Raw genomic sequence first — 22,584 nt, forward strand, 5'->3', positions numbered from 1 at the left:
GATTAACACAGCAATGTCAGTAGATTATGGAGCCTCTTTAAAATAAGTCCCAAATGTGTCTTCAATAAACTTATAATAACAAAATCTGCTTAATAGTTCTAACAATATTCATTTTACAAAATAAAGCACCACATTTGATTGGTCATGCCCCAGGAATTCTTTGCCACTTTCTATAATCTCCAGTTCCATTTTAAAAGATTTATTTTTTAATTTAAAAGAATGATAGCATTTAACATTCAGAAGACAAAACTTAATGAATCCTGAATTAAAAATTTTTCCATTTTCATCTTTATTAAACTTTGAGGATTGAATCACTATTTTCTTCTTGTAAAGTATATTGGTATTTCAACCTTTTCGATTTCATTCAATAGGTATTACATTTCCCCTTTTCCATTGCCCTGAGAGGTATAAGGGAGATCAGAGACTGAAACACACATGACTGAATAAGTCAGCCTCCCACACATGCTGAACTGAAGATGCTGCTTCCAGACATACATTTTCACTCATTTCAGAACTTGAATTTATTTTCATTTGTGACATGCTATCACTATAGAAACATACTGTAAATACTCGATTTCAAATTGTGCCACTTTAAGGGTCATTCATTTCATCTTCCTCTATGTCCATTTACCGGGCAAGGGTAAGATATAAAATAAATCATCTGGAAACACAGCTACATTTTGGAACAAATGAACTAACTTATAACAAGTCCTGTGTAGTGTCCAGAAGGCACAACAGATCTTCTGGTTTATTCTTTGCAATCAGTTGAAGTGCAAAAGGAGCTTTAATATCAAGTGGGTAAGAAAAGGAAATAAAAATACTTAAAAATCTGAGTCATGCTGTCTCCTGATGTTTTCAAATGACTGAGTAGGAGGCAAGTGCTTTCTGTGAGTCAGAAAAAAATGCTAAAATTCTATCATATGATGCTGGTATGTAAGGGGAATAGGAGTGCAGTACACATTTCAATGACTTTGCAGAAGAGTCCTTTGATCCTTGAGATATGCTGATCATAAATGACACTCATTTTGACACCAACGAGCTTTGGACTTGTGCAGAGGGGAAAAAGCTGAGGTTGGCATCGATAGTAAAAGGAAAAAGTGATGAGGTTCCAGACTCCTTGGAAGAGCAAGGCAATTTCAAAAACACAATTATGTGTTCAGTGGCTCACACAGGTATACCTCTGCTTATTCTCAACTGACAGAATGAAAGAGATTGCTTAAACAATGTCCGCAGGTGTTCCTTATTTCCTGACAACCAAGGTTGTTCATAATAATGTTAGAGAAGATGCCTGAGTTATTACACACAGGCTCTTAGAACCAACAGAAACTACATTTGTCAAATTTTACAAAATAATGTGGTCCCTGTTCCCAACATGGAAACTGCCCTGTACCCTTGCCAAGATGGTCTTCGGGAGTCTTTGTGCTTTCTTTATAAGTAGATAAAAATATTTATTAGCTCTATTAACTGAAAATGAATCTGAATTTTGGACCAAGGAACTGTCAGTTCTAGAGGTTTGACAACCTTGTCCTTTTGGAAATGTGCATGATTCCTGCTGCAAAGGCCAGCCGCTCTTACAGCTGGGCCTTTAATTAGATCTCTTGGGGGGGGGGGGGTCAATGGAAGAATGTTAGATATACCTGAGAATTTAATGGCAAGATATATCTCTGGGTAGATGTGTGTCAAAAAATAAAGTTTGTGAGGAAGAAAGAAAGGAAAGTTTCTAAGACTCTGCTTTTAATCAGTATTCCAAAATTCCTTCTATTATTAAAAAAATAAAAAATTGAGGGAAATTCTATTCTATTAACTGCATCTAAAGTCCTTCCCTGTATTTCAAAGCCTTTCCCAACCTGATCACACTCAAATTCTTTATCTCTATTAAAAATAACAAAATCATGATATCAAATACTGGTGAGGATGTGGGGAGCAACCAGAACTCTTATATTTTGCTTATGGGAGTGGAAAATAATGCCAACACTTTAGAAAACTGGCAACTTGCTAAAAAGACAAACATACACATATCCTTTAATCTAGCAATTCCACTCTTAGATATATGCCCAAGAGAGATGAATGCACATCTTCAAAAAAAGTCATGAAAAAGAGTGTTGCTAGTATCTTTATTCATCATAACCAAACCTTAGAAACACTCAAATGTCCATTAAGATGAGAATAGATAAATAAACTGTGGTATATTCATATAATCTTCAGCAATAAAAAAGAGCAAACTATGAAACAGGCAACAACATGGGTAAATGCCAAAAATATTTTGTTGAGCAAAGGACGCTAGACACAAAATTATATGAGCTTATATAGGTGAATTATATGAACTTCAAGAACAGATGAAGTTAAACTCTGCCAGAGTATTGACTACCTTTAGTGCTAAATGTTATTTGCTGAGAAGAGGGCACAAGAGAACTGGTCAGGGTTATGGAAATATTCTATATCTTGATCTGGGTGGTAGTTACATAGGTTTATGTATAAGTAAATATTTGTCAAGCTGTAAACCTAAGATTTCAGAATTTTAATGTATGTAAATTAGACAGCAACAAAAACACTTTAGTGAATAACAATAAACAGAAATAATATATTAAGAGTTGAGCTAAAATGCGTAAAGAAAGATTCACATACAGTTTTAATAAATATAATAAATAATGACTTGTGGGATAAAGTAGTCCACAGATACAGGTTTAATCAGCTTCAAGACTATTTTCTAGTAATTAAGGAAACTACAAATAAAAAGTTTTACATACATAAAGATAGCAAATATCTTATAAAGATATCATCTTACCATCTGCTTTGCTGCCTTCTTCCATCAAGAGTTTTGCAATATTAAAGAATCCTTTTGCAGATGCTAGGTGGAGGGGCCTATCTCCAACTTCACCGCTGACATTTACATCCGCACCAAATTTCAAAAGAAGGCGGGTTACCTAAAGGATCCATTCATTTGAAATTGATATCAAAAGTCAACAAATATTCAAAGCTTTCAGCAGCATAAAGAATACATATCATTAAGACCTTCTCTTAGGTTACCTTTACCTGCAAATGATAGAAAATCCTAACTCAACTGGCCTAAACGATAAGAAACTTATTATATCACCTAATAAGAAGTACAAAAATCAAGCAATTCCATGGTTGGTTAATGCAAAAGCTTAATAGCATTGTTAAAATTCAAGTTCTTCCATCATTTTGTTCTGCCATGCTCAGCATGTAGGCTGTATCCTTTTATGGTCACAAGAGGACTGCAGCAGCTCCAGGCATTACACACAATGTCCACAGAATGAAACAAGGGACCACATTTTCCTTTTGGAACCAGGGATTAACTTATTTTGAGATCCAGGAAATCTTCCTAAAAACCCTCCAGAAGACATCTTGTCCCAGACTGGCTTATCTGCAGCCTCTAAACCAATTGTTGGGCAAAGGGAAAGATTTACTGTGAGTGACTTAGACTAAACAAAATCTAACCCACTGTAGCTGGAAATAGGGGCAACTCCTTTAATTACAAACTACCAAGAGGAGGCTGAACAGTGGAACAGAATTATGAGTCTGTTATTAAGGAAAAACATGTGGCCATGAGGTGGCCATAGTGGGAATGATAGTTTTGTCTAAGGAATCGTAATGCCTGCTACTGTTACTTTTAATATATAATGAATTTTTTTTAAGTTGAAAGATAATATAATGTATTGGTTAAGAATTAAGGTTCGGAGTAAAACAGAAATAGATTTGAATCTAGACTGTCTTTATTACCAGCTGTGTGGTAAGAAAATTAGTTAACTTATCTAAACCCAAATTTCATCATGTGTAAAATGGGAGTAATAAGACTTAATTCATGGGTTATTGTGAGGATCAAATGAGGCAATTTGTTTAATGTGCTTCACACAATAACTAACAAAAAGTATATTTTCTGTAAATATTATTCCTTATTGTTATTAGGGAATTGAGATAATGTTGTTTATCTTTCCTGTTTCAGAGTTATTGTGGGAACCAGATGAGATATGAACGAGCTTTGAAAAAGTAAAAAATGTTCTCCATATTTTCAGCTTTACAAGTCTACCTTTGCTGTTTCATAACTTTAGCACCAATTCTCTTAGCAAATTTCATAATGCACAGCCTTTATTGTACATAAATAATCCTTTCTAAGTTCATTCACAATCTTGTCTGAACAATTTTTTCTGAAGTTCTCTTTCTGTCCGGAGCCAGCAGTGGTTTTCTTGATTATAGTTTTTCATGAACCCTCCATGCTTAGGCGACCACTGGTCATCGTGGTACTGGAGTTTGGTCCATTTTTTTGGATTTGTGAGTAAACTGGAGATGGCTGCACTAGCCTTCGGCATCTTCCCCATTTAGCTGAGGCTCCACATCCAAAAGGGGTAGAAAGGGATGAAGTGATATTAGGAGTCTTCCTGAGATTGTTTTAGGTAATTTCTGGGATGCCTTTGGATCATGGCCATATCCATTAAGGACTATCCCAAGTAATTTCTCTATACCTAACATTGCATCCTCTAAGACTTTCGGAAGTCACATCACTAATCCTAAGAGGTAAGTTAGGATGCTTCTTGCCACTAAAATAACAGTTAAGGGAGCACCTCTCAATTGTCCTGATCACTGAGTTGTTACCACAAAAGCGAATTCAAGTTCTACAACTACTTTGACTTCTAGGCTGCAGGAAGTTAATATGTCTTGGGTAGAAATTGGTACACATTTTATAGAAATTCTAGCAAAATATTAGCTGGGTGGGATGTGAGGAAACTGATTTCTTATTGGGTGTAGTGGGTAAGAGCAAGGGTTCTGGAACCAGCCTTCTACTTATCAACCACATGACCTTGAACAAATTATTTGACCTTTGGATATTTCAAGTTTCTTCATTGGTAAAATGGCAATAATTATAATCCTACCTCAGAGTTTTTATGAGGATTAAATAAATTATTACACATAAATCATTTAGAAAGGTAGCTGGCACTCAACGCATATTAGTAGAAGTGGTAGCACCAACATGTGACATATGTATTTTATCCGAGACTTAATCCAGGAGAAATTAGAACAGCATAAGTTTAGTCTCAATAACCTTGCACTCCTAAGCAGATATTTCTACTTACACAGACTCCATAAATTCTGATTATGTGACTTTATAATGGACAGATTTAAACTATTTCTGAAATCGATTGTCTATTAAACGCTATTATTACGTATCTAGGAAATATTGCTCTTGGTACAAAACATCTACTCTTCCACTTAAAAATAAATAAATACACAAATGGCAAGGAACATGGAACATTAGGCACATTTATATATTGAATGTACCATTCTCCTTGTCAGCATATTTTAGCAAATGACAATAGCATCCATAAATTACTTATGTGCTGCCTTTGCACACAGAAAGTGAGTCCCTTATCAAAAAAGGGCCATTCACATTTTAGCATAATTTTATAAGACTGCGACTAAATATTTAGGGAAAGTAAACAAACTTAACTCTCCATCCAACATGCACAGAGGCTTTTTATATTTCTGCTAGGTGATGAGGTTAACCTCCAAAGGAGATGACTCTGCAAATAACATGCATTGGGTGTCTCCTGTCTGTGCCTGAATCAGAAAAGCATGGAATTTTTCCATCACCTGGGCTCTTGGACCCTGTACTTTCAAAAGCATTTTCAGTGCCCAACTCTCCAGTGCACTTCAGTGCACTCTGAGCAGCACATCAATAAAATAAGAAATCTTCCCTAGCTATAGGTCACGCTTCACAGGTATGAGTGTCCAAGCACATGCTGGCTAGCAGAGAAATGAAGGCACAATCACTAGACAGTAGAGACACAAGTAAGTTTGATTTTCAACTTGGGAGCCTCAGGTGGTAGAGTCTCATGACCTCCAGGAAGGTAAAAAGTATAATTCTACTCTGTAATTGAGTAAGTCTAGAGACATAAATTGAGGAAAAGTGAAAATGGGGTATTCAAAAGAACAGTTAAGGTTTGGTTATACAATTATTTTAGTATTTCAGTTTTAATGTGTTCTATTTATTCCCTTGGGTTTAGCTAATGGGAAGTATTTGAAAATAATATAAAAATGTCATCTTTCAATATATTAAGTTTGAAACTCAAAAGACTTTGGAGTTAGAACACTTGGCCTTGAATTCTGACTGTACTACTTAGGCAAATTGCCTGGACCATGTGACTTGTCTCATCTATTGAAGAAGAATAAAAAGAGGTTCTTTGGTATGAAAGAATTAACAGAGGCCTTGGGGTAAGATAGACTTGGGTATATATTCCACCTCTTCTTCTTTTTAGTTGTGTGATTCTGGAATGCTACCTAACATGTCTGAGTTGCATGTATATCACGGGTATGTATATCATTATATGTCATTGGCAAATAATAACTAATTTCAAGGTTGTGGCAAGATTAGAAAAAATCTGCATTAAGATCTTAACATAGTGCCCATCCTATCATACGAAGTCAGTCATATAGTAGCTCTCATTAGCTTAATAAAGTTGTTATGAAGATAAAATGGCATTATTTATTTGAAAGTACTTTGCAAACTTTAAAGCGTTCTATACATATTATTCTATCACAGGCTGTCATGTTTTCTAAACATGTCTCTGTTTTATAATTAAAGTACATTTAGTGATTATTTTCTAGTTATCAAGGTTATGTCCCATGCATTAATTTCCTATTGCTGCTGTAGCAAATTACCACAAACTCAGCGTCTCAAAACAACACAAATTTATTCACTTACAATTATTGAGGTCAGAAGTCTAAAATCAAGGTGGTGGCAAAGCTGCATTTCTTCCGGAAGCTTCTGTTCCTTCCCTTTTTGTGCTTCAAGAGGTCACCTGCATTCCTTGTTTTGTGGGCCCTTCCTTGTATCACTCCTATCTCTTGCTTCTGTTGTCCCATCTTCTACTACTCCCTCTGATTTCCTGCTTCCCTCTCAAAAGGACTTTGTGATTACAACATCACCAACCCACCCTGGAATAATCCAGCATAATCTCTCCATCTCAAGAAACTTAATATAAGCACATCTGTGAAGTCCCTTTTCCCATGTAATGTAACATGTTCACAGGTTCCAGCGATTAGGATGTGATTTAGGATGTGAACACTGGTAGGTGGCAGGGTGGGCGTTATTCAGCCAACCACACCCCTAACGACAGCAGAAAAGGCACTGTTGTCCCAGAGAGCTGCCAGTAGGACCTTTATGATTTATTTTTTGTTGTTATCATTAGCATCATCACAGCAACATTTATTGAGCATTTGCCAAACACTCTGAATACCATAATAGCAACCCTATGAGGTAGGTACTACTAATATTTTCTCCATTTTAGAGATGAAGAAATTGAAGGTCAGATGGATTATATAGCTTACGCATGGTATTAAAGGTAAAAAATTTTCAATTTCAGGGATTGATTTCCTGTGGCTGTACACTTACCAATACATTCCATTGTCCTCCCCCACTTTCATTCTAAAGTACCCAGGAAAAAAAATGAATAATATGGCAGCTTCAATGTTTATATGGATCTACGTGCTCTTGAAGGGTGGGACTGATGAGAATATGGCAAAAATCATTTCAAAGGATGTCTTAAATATGTTTCTTTGAAACTAGGAGAGTTCGACAAAAGCCTAGCACACTACGTGGTCCTCCAGCACAAAATCCTACTGTCAGACTCACCTCTTCGTGCCCATAGTATGCTGCAATGTGCAGTGGGGTGAAAAAAACTGCATCTTGAATGTTGACATTAGCTCCTTGTTGTAGCAGAACATCAGCAGCCTGCACAAGAATGGGATCTCAGTTAGATGCTTCCCTCGGGACATATGCCTATCAAAATTCAGTTTACAACCACCAACACAAATCTTCTTCAGAGTTACTGCCCTGAAATATAACTTTTTTCCACCCCCCTTCTCAAAACCCTCCAAAGACTTGCTATTGCCTAGAAAATAAATCCCAAACTCTGTTAGTATGGCATTCAAGGTCCTCTCAATCTGATCATTTCCTTTCTAATACACTTCTGATTACTTTTCTTCAGAAACCTAATTCTATTGTCAAACCAAACTGCATCCAGTTTCCTTTTCCTTTGGGCCTTTGTTCACACTATTTCCTCATCCAGGAATTCCCTTCTGACCAATCTCCAGATGTTTAAACCTCAGCTAAAAGGATATCTCCTCCAAGATTTCCTTGATTTTCTTCCCTTCATTGCCAATCATCTGGCTGAAATTAATTCCTGCCTTCTCTTAAATCTCGTATAACTTTTTTTCATGTCATTTATTAAGTTCCATGTCTGTTAATCCTACTAGAGAGTACATTCTTTAAGGATAATGTCTATAACAGGTTCATATTTAGAATCTCAGCCTGGCATGCTGCCATATAAATAGTACTCATTCAATAAGTATTTGTTGAATGAATGAATGAATGAGCAAGTGAAAAATACTACCAGGAACTATCAGCCAATACTCATCATGGAAAGCCATAATTTGGCCACAAACTTGCTGACTCTTAAGACATATCCTCCTGAAAATCCATGTCCAAGAATCTCTTCTCTGGGCAACAGATTGAAATAATATCTTTCAGCTGTGTTCATTTTCACTACAGATTTCCCCAATTCACTGTCTATTCCTCAGTTAGGCAAATAATATCTGTGCAATTCTTTGGGAAATTTCTTAGATTCTCATAGAAGAGAACACAGGAAGATGGGACTAAATGCTCAAGTGACTTCTATTCCACCACCTCTTCTGTTCTTATAACCAAATTGTCTCCTGTGTCAAATTTCCTTGTCTGTTGGAATCATAGAACTGAAGAGGGACCATGGATATCAACAATCAAACCCCTTAAGTTTTAAGAGGAAGAATGAGAATCAGAGGCACTTGGAAATTCACCAGTGTCATGGAGTCAGGTAGTGACAAAAGGGAAGTGAATTCTTAGTCCCCTGTTTGAAGCTTTGTTTCTGCTCCATAGCTTTAAATAGTTCATTCATTTAAACATTCATTTATTCATCCATCAAAAAAACACTTATTGAGAATATATGAGCTAAAACTATGTTATTTTACCTGTTTATTCACTTAATTTAATCAAACAGTGGCATAAAATTAGAACTTATAATTGTCATACAAAAGAATAAGAAATTCTTGGTGGAGCATCTGGAATATCTGGTAGGTCCATAAGAATAGGCAGGTATATAGGCTTCTATACATTTCTAGAACAATGCTTTTGTTGATATTTGGATATTGCTAAAGATCAGTGGAATACAACAAATGCCCACTAACAAAATTAGAAACTACAATTAACATTTATTGAGGACATGTGTGTCAGGCTCATAACTAAGTGCATTAGTGGTAATCAGAGTCTACTCTCACTACTTCACCCCCAAATCAGAAAGGTAGGTGCCACTCTCCCTATTTTAAAGGTGAAGAAACTAAACCTCGGGGAGGCTAGGTAACTTATTTGAGGTCATAGAGCTATTAAGGGGCAGATTTGGAATTCAAATCCTTGTCTGTTTAACTTCAAAATTTCTTTCTATCATGCCCCTCCTGTGGTCTTGATCTCATTAACACGAACCTTTAGGTAACTGAACTGACTGACTCAATCCCAGATAAGAGGAAACTGTCAGTAGAGGCTCTGTAGATTCAGTCTGGAAATGAATGCCAGAGCCATTTACATCAAGCGCCCGCTATCTCAAGCTTCACATGCCTGAGAGTTCAACCTCAGGACCTTTACAGGAGACCACATATGATCAAGGTAGATGAAGCTTTTTCACAATTTCTCTTCTTTTAAATATAGCATAAAATAAAGTGGACAGCAGGATTTTATTTAAAAAGGACTCTCAAATGTTAACATATAGAGAAAATTTCTTAGACAGGATTTCAGAACTTACTTTCATTGCAAAAGATAACGGCTCTTAGGAATCAATAGATAGTCCAAAGCAAAGTTTTTCCCTAAGTTTGCACTTATCCAGTCATTCAGAAGTTCAGCCTTTTGGCTGAACATTCACTAATTATGAAACGTTGACCTGAGCAACTGTCAAAATGTAAGTTTTAATGAAACCACAGAGTCATTATTGAACTGTAGGCTTTATATAGTTTGTTTTAAAATACAAAGAAATATTTAACCATTGAAAGCAATTACAGATTCCACTTATTATTGTCCCTCTATATAGACACCTCTTTTCCTGTCCATACTTTGTGTTACTTTTTCCTCACTAACACTTATGTTTCCTTTTGTTCTCTTTTGTCTCCTCTGATTCTCATGTATTAATATGTGTAAAATATTTTGCAAGTGCTTGGTGCATAATAGTAAGTGGTCAGTAAGTGGGAAGTATTAACTATCTTCATCTATATACTCCCTGGTTGATTCTATCTGCTTCATGTACACCCCTCCCCCTCCCTCCCACACACACAAACCCAGACTTCTCTTTTCACTTGCATGTGTTTCTCCTAGACTTCCTCCAGAACAGTGGTTACCTTCGTTGGCAATTGTTAGTTATGTTATGTATCTTCACCTCATTCTCCAACCATTTTTACCCTGTGCTGATATGGTGATATGGTCCCCTGCATGGATCTCATTGTTATCTCTTGCCCTTTAAGTCTTGTTAATGTAGATGCAGCCTTCCAAGGCAAAGGCACGTTTCTTGAACGTGTGCTATGGCCCAAAATATCGATCTCAATGCTCACAAAAATTTTATGAAATTGTTATTAATAGCCCCTGTGCCAGTTTGAATGTATTGTGTCCCCCAAATGCCAGTATCTTTGATGTAGTCTTGTGGGGCAGATGTTTTGGTGCTGATTAGATTTGCTTGGAATGTGCCCCACCCAGCTGTGGGTGATGACTCTGATGAGATATTCCCATGGAGGCATGGCCCCACCTATTCAGGGTGGGCCTTGATCAGTGGAGTCATATAAACGAGCTGACTCAAACAGAAGGAACTCAGTGCAGCTGTGAGTGACATTTTGAAGAGGAGCAAGTTTGCTAGAGAGGAATGTCCTGGGAGAAAGCCATTTTGAAACCAGAACTTTGGAGCAGACGCCAGCCACGTGCCTTCCCAGCTAACAGAGGTTTTCCGGACGCCATTGGCCATCCTCCAGTGAAGGTACCCTATTGCTGATGTGTTACCTTGGACACTTTATGGCCTTAAGACTGTAACTGTATAGCCAAAAAACCCCCTTTTTATAAAAGCCAGTCCATCTCTGGTGTTTTGCATTCCGTAGCATTAGCAAACTAGAACAGCCCCATTTTACAAATAAGTATAATGTAACTCAAACTTATACAGCTTGTAAGAGAATGAAGCAAAATTTAAACTCAGATCTGTTGGAGTCCAAAGCACTATACCACCTGTCTTAGCTTTCCAGTTGCTAAAAGAAGGACCTCAAAATGGGTTGGCTTAAGCAACAGGAATTTATTGGCTAATGGTTTTGAGGCTAAGAGAAGTCCAAGTCAAGGTGTCAGCAAGGTGATGCCATTTCCTTGAAGACTGTGATATTCTTGGGCTGGGTGCTGGTGATCCTTGGGTCCTTGGCTTTTCTGTGACATGGCAATGTCATCTCCTTTCTCTTCTGGGTTCCAATGACTTCCAGATTCCTCTCCACATGATGTTGTCCTCATAAAGGCTCCAGTAATAGGATTAAGGTCTAAATTCATTCAGTAGAGCCACACCTTAACTAAAATAACATCTTCAAAATATCCTGTTTACATTGGGTTCTCACCCCCAAGAATGACTAAAGATTAAGATTTATATTTTTCTTGGGTACACAATTCAACCTCCATACAGCTTTTCATCATCCCTCCCCACCCTTTTTTCTTAATTAGAGAAGTTGTGGTTTGTGGAACAATCACGCATAAAATGCAAGATTCCCACATACCATGCTACTATTAACACCGTGCATTGATGTGGTACTGCTTTTCTTCTTATGTATGTATTATTTTGGGCCAGATAGCAATTCCTTGCCATTTCAGGCAGTCCTGCTGTGGAGACAGCTCTTGGTTTATGTTACTTTTCAAGAATTTTCCAGTAATGACCATATAGGCAGCATACTATTAAGAATGACTCTAGCAATATAATTGTCCTCAGTTGACTAAAAACAAACAAATAAACAAACAAACAAAAAAAACAAAGTTAAAACCTATTCTAAGTAGGAGTTGTGTGTTAAAGGTCTTGAGAAGTCTTATGTACTATGATGAGAAGTTGAGGATTTTTCCTATACCCATTGGGACTCATTAAAAGCTTTTAAGTAGGAGTGAAATATGATCAGATTCGTATTTTAGAAGGCTCCTTCTAGCAATAGTGCAGTAAATGGGTTGAAGAGGGAGCAATATTGGAAGCAGGGTGATCAGTTAGCAGGGAAACAAGGATAAAATGAACTGTGGTAGTAGTAGTGGTGCTGGAGAAAAAGAATAGATTCTAGCCATATCTGCATGGTAGAATCAGTATGACTGGACATACAGGAGGACAGGGAATGGGGAAGGATGATGAGAAGTTGTCAACATATGATGATTGTAAAAGTGGAAGCTTGTGAGAGGAGATGAGAGTGAAGATATACCTTTGTCTGCACTATGAATTTACAAATTGAGGAACACCGTCTACAATTTCTGTCTCTCAGATTTATCACTTTTAATAGCTTGTTTCTTCTAATTCCCCTTGGCAGTTCTATGTGCTCTTATCTAACGCCATAAGCTGTTGCGATTGGGGTGAATCCCTCAATCAAGATGTGAACATACATTTCAAGTTTTCAAACAACTGAACCAAAAGCTATCCCAATTAAAGCTACCAATAATTGCTTCTCCATTTGTATTGAATGTTTATATAACTTAGAACATACCTCTGTGTAGCATTTGCTTTAGTGTTACTAAGCTCTTCTTTTGACTTTATGCTCTAATTTCTGTAGGATTTTTTTTTCTTTAAATATATACACTCACTTCTTGACTTCCCTACAAATGTTAGGTGAGAATTCTCCATCATGTAGTTACAGACTTTTCCACTTTTAACATTGGCTGAATATTTTTTAATGCCTTTTTTTTTAACCCGACTTAGCTCTAATTAACATTTAAGAATGGAATCCTATTGGAAAATAATGTCTTCAGGCTGTCACAAAAATGAGGTTTTCTTGTGTGATCTTTCTCTTATTATCTCAGGTAAAATTAAATTTGGTCTTAAAATTACTCAGAAAAAGATTCAAAAAGATATTATTATAAAGAAATTAAAGAAAGGTGCTATTTTCTTAAATTGTAGAAATAAAACTTAGAGATACATTAACATATATATTTATATATATATATATATATATATATATATACACACACATATACATACACACATGTATGCTACACAATAAAAAAAATCCCATAGATTATATAAATTTACTATCCTTTCTGAGGAAACGAAGAGAACATAAATGAGAAAGCTGATGAATGAAGAGAGTGAGGAGAAGCAGGGTGAAGGGAGGGCTAAATCCAAGTGCAGTATGAAAAAAATGCTTTAAATGATTATGAAACAAATTCTATTGACAAGCTTAGGAATCAATTATAGATAATTTGCTTTCTAGAGAGAGGTAATAACTGAAGCCAAGAGATAACAAGGTAAGAGGAGCTATTTGTGGAATATTTGTAGATGAACAATGGGAAGGCAAGGAGCCAATAAATGAAAGAGAGGAGTCATCTAAGAAGGAAGAAGGGGACAAAGAAACACCTATCTGGAAGGGAAGTCCATGGAGGAGATATTTTTAAGGGAAGAGGAGCATGATATTCTGAGCCTTCCTGTTAATCATCATATTGCTGTACTATTTTCTTCCACAGACAGATACTTTTTTTGCATCATTTCCTTATGTGAGGGTATTTGAGGGTCTTATTTTTATATCTCTGGCTGGGAAAACAGTGTTCCAAGTACATTATGTTATGAATACATCATGTTCTATTCATTTCAAAAGCCACAACTGTTTTCTCAAGAAATTTATTTATATAGCTTACTACAGGCCTCACATTTGTCACTATATTGCAATTGTGGAGACTTGAAAATTGGAGCACGAGTCAGGCTTCCTGCCACTGACCGTCCTTCCCACATTGCAGGCGCCTGGACGTTGCAATCTCAGAGGTGTGCACCTGCCACCTGATAGCCAGTTTTCTCATTGACTTTCATTCTGCAACCCAAATCACCTATCCCCCATTGACTCAAAAGAAACTATTCTTTCAAAGCATTTTGAAAATGAAAGCAATTTGCCTCCACTTGAAAAATCAACTTTTATATTACACTTTGATCATGAGTTGGAGTCAACAAATAGAACATAAGAAAGAACAAAAAGATTTTGCCTCTTGGATAAGGCTACATCTCAGAATACTCCTAACAGAATTATGACAATAATTAATGAAATTCCAGCAGCTGGAATTTAAAAACAAGAAAGGCAACATTGACAACTAATCTTAGGCTCAAGGTTTAGTCCTATTAAAAGCACATGTATGGAATGTTTAGTGCTCCCTTTTTTGACCTGTCTCATTAATTAAGCCAGAAAATTCACTACTTAGTGAACTGCAAAATACTAGCTCAAATCATTTTTAGACAGCAGTTAGGCAATCAATTGAATCCTACAGGCTTTTTATTTAACAATACGACTATAATTGTTGGTCTGCAAAAATTTTAGAATAAATGACACAGTGAAATTGGTAAATCCACAGTTGCAAAAAAAAATATTATGAAATAAATTCTATTGACAGGTTTAGGAATCAATTACAGATAATTTGCTTTCTAGAGAAAGAATTTATTAAGATGCAGAACACGTATCTTTCTGTCAGAGACCTATTATCTGGACAGAAAACAACAGGCAGAATGGTGGTAAATGTATTAACCATTCCATTGGTCATGTTAAACTAAGACAAATACAGGTTGGCTATAGATAAAAGCATATACTGAAAATAAATCATAGAATCAAATATGCCTAAATAGTTTTTGCATCAGGAACAGAAAAAGCTAAGAAATAACTGTGAATGGGACTCAAGCCCAGACTTCTAAATCCTATCACACAGCTAGCAAATCACAGAACCTGGATAGAAACAAACCCAGTTAGGCTAGTTCCAGAGCCTGCATGCCCAACAAATATGATGTACTGCTATGAAAAAAAAAACCATTGCTCTAAGATCCCAGCCTTTCAAACATTTATGAACTTTTGTTCAAGGAACTCAGAACTCAGCATAAGCCCTGTGAATTCAGAACTCAGAACTGGGTTGGGTGGGGCTTGGTGGGGTAAATGGACCCAGGATCTCCCCGTTGCCCCTTGCGTGACCCACAAGATACCACCCTGGAACCCTACACATACAGAGAATGCAGATGGGAAATCTACAGCAGAGTTTTTGGCTTTTTGAAGAACAGAATTGCTACCACGTTTACTTTCTAGATCCTCTTTGTTCCTAGGAGAAGAATGGGCTGGAGAACATGAGCATGGCACCACACCAAGTTTCCTGGGAAAATGGTGTCCATACCTTCCAGCCATAACACATAATCCCTTTATGGACCCATCCCTACATGTATTTGTATATAGTTGCTTTGGTAAATTATGAGTGGTATTAGCTATACACAAGGCTAAGTATCTTTCCCAGGGCACATCTCTACAAAAAGACAGAGTCAGGATGCAGAGTCTGGTCTTCTGATATCAAACCCATACTCTTTCCATTATACTATTTATGGATGGCAGTCCCTAAGATGGTCCCAAATGATCCTTGCCTCCTGGTATTCATGCATTTGTGAAATCCCCTCCCCTTCAGTGTGGATTTGACCTAATGACCCCCTTGTAATGAATGGACATGGCAAAAGTGATAAAAGGTCACTTCTAAGATTATGCTACAAAAACTGTGACTTCATTTTACTCACCTCTTGCTATCTCCTTCACTTGTTGTGAGGGAAGTCAGATGCCATATTGTCAGCTGCCCTATGGATGAGATCACATGACAAGGAACTTTTCCCTTTAACAGCCAGAAAGAGCCCAAGGCCTGCCAGCATCTATGTGAGGGAGCATGGTAGTAAATCCTTTCCTATTTGAGCCTTCAGGTGACTAGAGCCCCACTGGATACCTTGAGTGCAGCCTTGGGAGAGGTCCCATGTCAGAGAAACCAGCTAAGCTGCACTCAGATTCTTGACTTTAGGAACTTATAGAAAGAAATGTTTGTTGTTATAAATGACTACAATTTGGAGTAATTTGTTATGTAGCAATAGATAACTAATACATTATTGGTGACTTTCAATACATTTTTTAAAACATTCAGGTCAAACTGCCTTCTACATTAAAACAGCTATTGTCTACTTCTCACTCTGAATGTCAAATGAGGAGCAATAACTCAAATCCAGAAATACTTTTAACACTTTTTATGTCTAGGTGTTCTAAGCACTGTGTCTGGTCCTGGGGATCAAAGATAAATTAATTTCTCCAAGCAATTCACAGATTGATGGACTAGACCATACAAAACAAAGTATGATATAACGTAAACACAGTTTTGATGGAGATAATGTATGGGCTATGGGGACAAAAGAAAGGAAGAATAAATTATAAATTTTCTCAGGAGAAGACAGAGAATGCTATGGGAACTTGAATTGGTAGTTTACCATGCAGATGAGGAAAGGGATGATCAATCTATTAATTCATCCCTCAAACATATGTAATTATTCACTAGCACCTGACACAGAGCATATGCTCACCAAATTCTACCCTTATTTAAGTTCTAGTTCAAAGTCTACTCTTCTCATGAACTCTCCTTAGACTTCTAATGCATTGAACTAATTACCTAGACAAGTGATTAAATATTATGACAGCATAAGTCACATCGGAAGTTTTAACAAAGTATTGATAACAATACCCACCCCAGAACTACTGAATCTGAATCTCTAGAAACCACAAATCTGTATATCTTAAAAGCTCCTTAGAGACTTCCTCTTGCATCCAATATAGAATAACATGGACTAGATTCTCTTTCCTGCATTAAAAATTCCTAAAATGGAAAAAAAAAATGAAACAATAGTTTTTGAGATACTGGACATCAGGCAAGGAGGGACAGTGGTCCCTGAGAGATGAGAAACTAACAAGAGGAACCCTATGATTGCCCCCAGATTACTGCCTTGAGAAAGTTTCCAGGCAATAGTACGAAAAGGAGGATTGCAGGCAGACTCAGCAGATTCCCTGTGTTGAAGAAATGGAGATGAAGCCCAGGGAAACTAAGGTGAATAGAGTTCTTAGGACAGAGTACAAGAGACCAGAGGGCTATGTAAAGATAGAATGATGACGATCTGCAGAGGGCTCCCTTGAGTATTCTGTTGAACATTGATCAGTGTGTGCATATGAAGAAACCACCCCTGACCAGGAAAAGAATGACAGAGAGGATTAGTGACAACAGTTTCCAGTGCTCACACAGCTCCAGGGATAATGCCTATCCCCATAAGGCAGATTAGAAAACCTCATGATTCAAGGGAATTGGGTAATATACTGAGAAGGGACTTGTCTCTGTCGTGGAATATTATTATCTCTGCACTGTGCACTGTTCCAGTCCTACCAAATAAATCTTAAAAACTGGACCTGAAAAGATCAAATTGTTTCCAAGTAAATCAACTGCATACCTTGGTAGGGAAGAGCAGAATGTTTATAGAAATTAACAAACATCCAGCAGCCAACAAGATAAAATTCACAAAATTTACAATGTCTGGAATCCAATCAGAAATTACCAGGAATACAAAGAAGTGGGAAAATATGACTATTAATGAGGAGAAAAATCAGTCAATGAAAACTGATCCAGAACTGGCACAGTTGTTAGAATTTTTAAACAAAGATATTAAAACAGTTATTAAAACTGTATTCCATGTATTTACAAAGTTAAGTAGAGACATGGAAGATGTTTTAAAAAGAGCCATATCACACTTCCAGAGATGAAAATAAGAATTTGTGCAATTAAAAAAAATATACTGTATGGGAGTAGTTGCATATTAGACATTGCAGAAGAAAAGCTTAATGAACTTGAAGATATAGCAAATGTTCAAATAAAATACAAAAGAAAAGAGAAAGAAAAATGAAAGGAACATCACTGAGCTCTTATATACATCAAGCAGCCTAAAATAAATGTAATTGAAGGGGGAACATAACTATATTCAAAGAAATAATGGCAGAAAATTTCCCAAAGTTAATGAAAACTATAAACCCACAAATAAAAGAAATTCAACAAACCTGGAGCACAAAAACTGTGGAGAAAACTATACAAAGGCACATGATCAAATGTGTCAAAGTAAGTAATAGAGAAACTTGAAACTAGCCAGGGAAAAAAGATGCATTACATACAGAGAAGCAACGATAAGATGGGCAATAGATTTCTTTTTGAAAATCCAAGGGAGATGACAGTGAAGTAATAGCTTTGAAATACAGAGAGAGAGAGAGAGAAAGAGAGAGAGAGAGAGAGAGAGAGAAATAACTGTTAACCTAGAATTCTATACCCAGTGAAAATATCCTTCAAACACAATGGTGAAGTAAAGACTTCAACCCAATAATATAATGAGATTTTGAAAGACACTTCACCAAAGAAGATATATGCATGGCAAACAAGCTCATGAAAAGATGCTTAACATCATTAGTCATTAGGAAAATGAAAATTAAAACCATAATGAGATACCATGGCACAACTATTAGAATGGTTAAAATTAAAAATATTGACATACAAAGTGTTGGTGAGGATATGGAGGAATTGAAACTCTCATACACTCCTGATGGGAATATAGAATAGTACAAAGCACTTTGGGGAAGTTTGTCAATTTCTTAAAAAGTTTTACACATAGACCTACTATATGATCCAGACATTCCACTCTTAGGTACTTGCTCAAGATAAATAAAAGCATGTAACTATACAAAGACTTGTACAAGACTCCTCATAGCAGCTTTATTTATAAGAGCTAAAAACTGGAATCACCCACATGTCCATCAAGAGATAAACAGATGAACACTGTGGTATATCCATGCAACAGATACTCCTCAGAAATAAAAAGAAATAACTAACAGATACATGCTACAGTATGGATATATCCCAAAATAATTATGTTAAATCAAAGAAGCCAGACAAAAATGAGTATATACTGTATGATTCCATTTACATAAAATTCTAGGAAATGCAAGCTAATGTATCAAGACAAAAAGCAGATCAGTTTTGCATGAGAATAGGGTGGGGCAAGGAGGGGTAGGAGGGAGGAATTATTTAAGAAAAGCATGAGAAATGTTTGAGGGCAATGTTCACTATCATGCTTCTGTTCTTGGTTTCATGGGTGTTTACATACGTCAAAGTTTGATAAAGTGTTCACTTCAAATATGTGCCATTAATGTATGACAATAATCTCTCCCTAAAGCTGTTCACAAGTGTAATCCTTAATGGATTCTGAAGCAATAGATTCATGTACTGACATGTTATAATCATCATCTAGACATATCATTTGATAATTTGTCATGGAACTTGTATTTTTAATTTACACTTTTATTGATCTTCAACCCTTCTCCCTACTCTACACACATATACATATGAACTTCTTCCAGTTTTCACCATCACAGTGAACTAGAAATCCTTTTCCAGTTGCTGAAACCAGAGACCCAGGAGTTATTCTTTAGACCACCTTCTACATCTACATCCTTGTCATATGCAACCCATCACCAAACCTATTTGATGCTACCACCTAAATATTTTGCAAATCTGTGCTTGTCTCTCTGTCTTTACTGCTACCACCCATGCTCAGGAATATAGATTATTGCCTCCTAATTCATCTAACAATATCAATTCCTCTTAGTTAATTTTACATTCTAAAGCCAGAATTATTTTATCAGAACGGAAACCTGATCACATGATCACTTCTTAATGGCTTCTCATTGCTCTTAAGGAACAATCAGAACTCTTAACCCAGTTTATCATGCAACCCAGGGAAAATTTGAGGGTAAAGCAGGGTGCATTTAATTATACCAAGCCAACAGATTAAAACCAGGACTGTCCTGAGCAATCAGAAATATGTGGTCACTCTATAGATAATGCCATTGGTCACCTGTTCCCTGACCTATTTCTCCAGGATCCTTTTCCACCACACTCTCCCTAGATATCTCAGCTCTAGCTACCCTCTTCTACTGTTTTCTCACCATATTTCTTCCAACCAGAGAGCTTTTATACATACTTTTCCCTATGCCTGGAAAACTCTCTGCCTCAATTTTTTATTTATTCAATAGTACTAAACTTGAAGGGTTGTTTTAAGGATTAAAAGAGTTAATATAGGTAAGCCACGGTAAGCATTAAAGGTAATTGCTACTACTTCCATTGCTGTAACCATCATTATTTATTCTTCCCTTTACCTGCTTAACTTCTGCTAAGATCTTTCAGTTCTAAGTCAAATGATCAATTCCTCAGAGATTCTTTTCCAACCTTGCTAACTCTAGATTTATTCATTCAGCAAATATTTATTGTGTGTCTGCTATGTGACAGGCAGGCTCTGTGCTATGAATGAGGATAAAGGAAAAAGAAAAACCCAAGTCTGTCCTTGTAGAGCTTATATTTTAGCATAGGAGACAGACAGTAAAGCAAAATAAATATGCTATAGACTATGCATATATAGACTATACAGAGCTGCAGTAAAATAAAGGATGGAAGAGGATTAGAGAGCATTTAATGTTTCAATCTGGGAAGGCCTTTCTGAGAAAACTGCACTTGAACAAGGACATTAAGGTAAGGGGGCAAGCTATTCATTGCTGAGGATGGGCAGTCAGGTAAAGAAAAGAGCAGTGCAAACGCCCTGAGGCAGGATCATGCCTGTCATGCTTGAGGAACTTAAGTTTGAAGAGAAATGAATGAGGAAAAAGATTGGTAGATAAGGCCCCACAAGAATTGAATACTTCTGCTCTAAATGACTTGTGAAGACTTTCAAGTTTCTTGATCTGATACCCATTTTTAAAGACTAACTTGGGCTGCAGTGTCAGAATAGGCTGAAAGGGGAAGAACAGAATAAGGGAGACCAAAGCCCCCTCTTTTAGGCATAGCAACCTGGAGACCTTCTTAGAGTTTGTTACAGAGGCAATTTTATGTTTGTTTGTGTAATTATTTGAATGCCTGTCTTTTCCACCAGACTGTGCTCCATGAGGATGAGAACTGTGTATGTTTTTAGTTCACATTAAATTACTAGTGCCTAACACAGCTTTTTGAATCTATTACCTGATCAATAAATATTTCTTGAATAATTGAAAGAAAGAATTAATTAATGTATATTACTATATTTCAACTTTTGATTTCTTTAACAGATTGCAAACTCCTAGATGACATTCAAAGCTCTATGCTACAATTCTTTCCATTTCCACTTAGCTAGCGTATGGTCTTATGTATGATAAATGCTCAACAAATGTTTGCTTATTTGATTTGCTCTTTGCTAGTCAATTTTTAATCTTCTACAGTAAAATTTCCTTTAAGAAAAATCTGTATAATGATTAAAGAAAATGCCTAGAAAGTCATAATAAGCTTTACAAAGTCTAAACAGAAAACATGAACTCTTAAAGTTTACACATATTGCCAGAAACTATGAAACTCACACAAGGGAAAACCAATGATGGATTTTTTTCTTGCGTCTTTTGGGAAATAAAACTTGATGATAGAAGTTTATTTATAATCAGAGCTGCAGAATTGCCTCCAGAAAAGCAATAATAATAGAGCAAGCTATCTTGTTTTCTTACAAATCCAATTTTTAAAAAAACTATAACTCAGTCATATTTGTCAAAAATACACTGAAAAAAATCAAACCTAGAGTATTTACCAAATGGAGTCTTAGTCCATTTTGCTGGCTCCCCGGCATTGTAATAAACAAATGCAGGCATTAATTGGTTGACTGAAATATGCAATAACACTACATTTTGCTGCTTGGAAAAACTTGATAAACTTTAAATACACAATAAATGTATTCATTCTCTAATGGTTCTTCACTGGGTTGAAAATACGTGATGTTTTTAAACATTAGGCTTAGGAATAGTATTTAAACTAGACTAATAATGGACTCTTCACTGTCCCTGATTACTTTTTCCTCTCTAAAGAGGAAAATTGCTGGTATGAGTTCTCTTTCGCCAGGTGACAAAACCTAAATCAAAGCAAAACCTAATTTCTTTCCATAAATGATTTGTATGCAAATCATGAAGCATATGCAGCATTAATGTAACAGAGAGGTTCCACCGGATTATTGTGTCTCCTTTCCAGAAATGTCCTTCAATGTCCTTGTATTTTGGTCACAATTTGTGGAGGATTAGTAGAAAGCATGTTGTGATTCTTCCGTGATTAGACAAACAACGAGACAGAAACTTAAAACATGAATTTCAAATTAATGTTCTTTCCTTTGACCTATTTCCCAAATTCAAACTATGAATGGTATGAATAGTCTTCCTAAGCAGTTCTAAAATAAAATATATAGCAGTTGAGGCTGCAAAATCTCATTGCTATTATATAATTAAATATGCTTTTTTTTTTTCCAACTCTATTCAACTTTGAGAGAACACCAACAGTTATATTTTCCACTCTCAATCTTTTATTTCAATAAGATTTTGATTACTTTCATTCTAAGAGCATTCTTAAGAATATTTATGAAATTGTATGAGAAGCAAGGTTGG

At 36.2% G+C, this 22,584-nt stretch overlaps 1 protein-coding gene across 1 annotated transcript in view; it reads right to left on the reverse strand.

Annotated features, from left to right (window-relative positions):
• LOC119527165 (serine/threonine-protein kinase TNNI3K) overlaps positions 1–22,584 on the reverse strand; it is a 311,780-nt gene that overhangs the window by 213,743 nt on the left and 75,453 nt on the right. Inside the window, exons 6-7 of the mRNA XM_037826912.1 lie at positions 7,649–7,747; positions 2,786–2,924 (exon numbers count right to left, since the gene is read on the reverse strand). Coding sequence (XP_037682840.1) covers positions 2,786–2,924; positions 7,649–7,747 — 238 coding nt within the window. The remainder of the gene's footprint in view (positions 1–2,785; positions 2,925–7,648; positions 7,748–22,584) is intronic.

Source organism: Choloepus didactylus, chromosome 2, assembly GCF_015220235.1.
Source record: "Choloepus didactylus isolate mChoDid1 chromosome 2, mChoDid1.pri, whole genome shotgun sequence".
NCBI classification, from domain to species: Eukaryota; Metazoa; Chordata; class Mammalia; order Pilosa; family Megalonychidae; genus Choloepus; species Choloepus didactylus.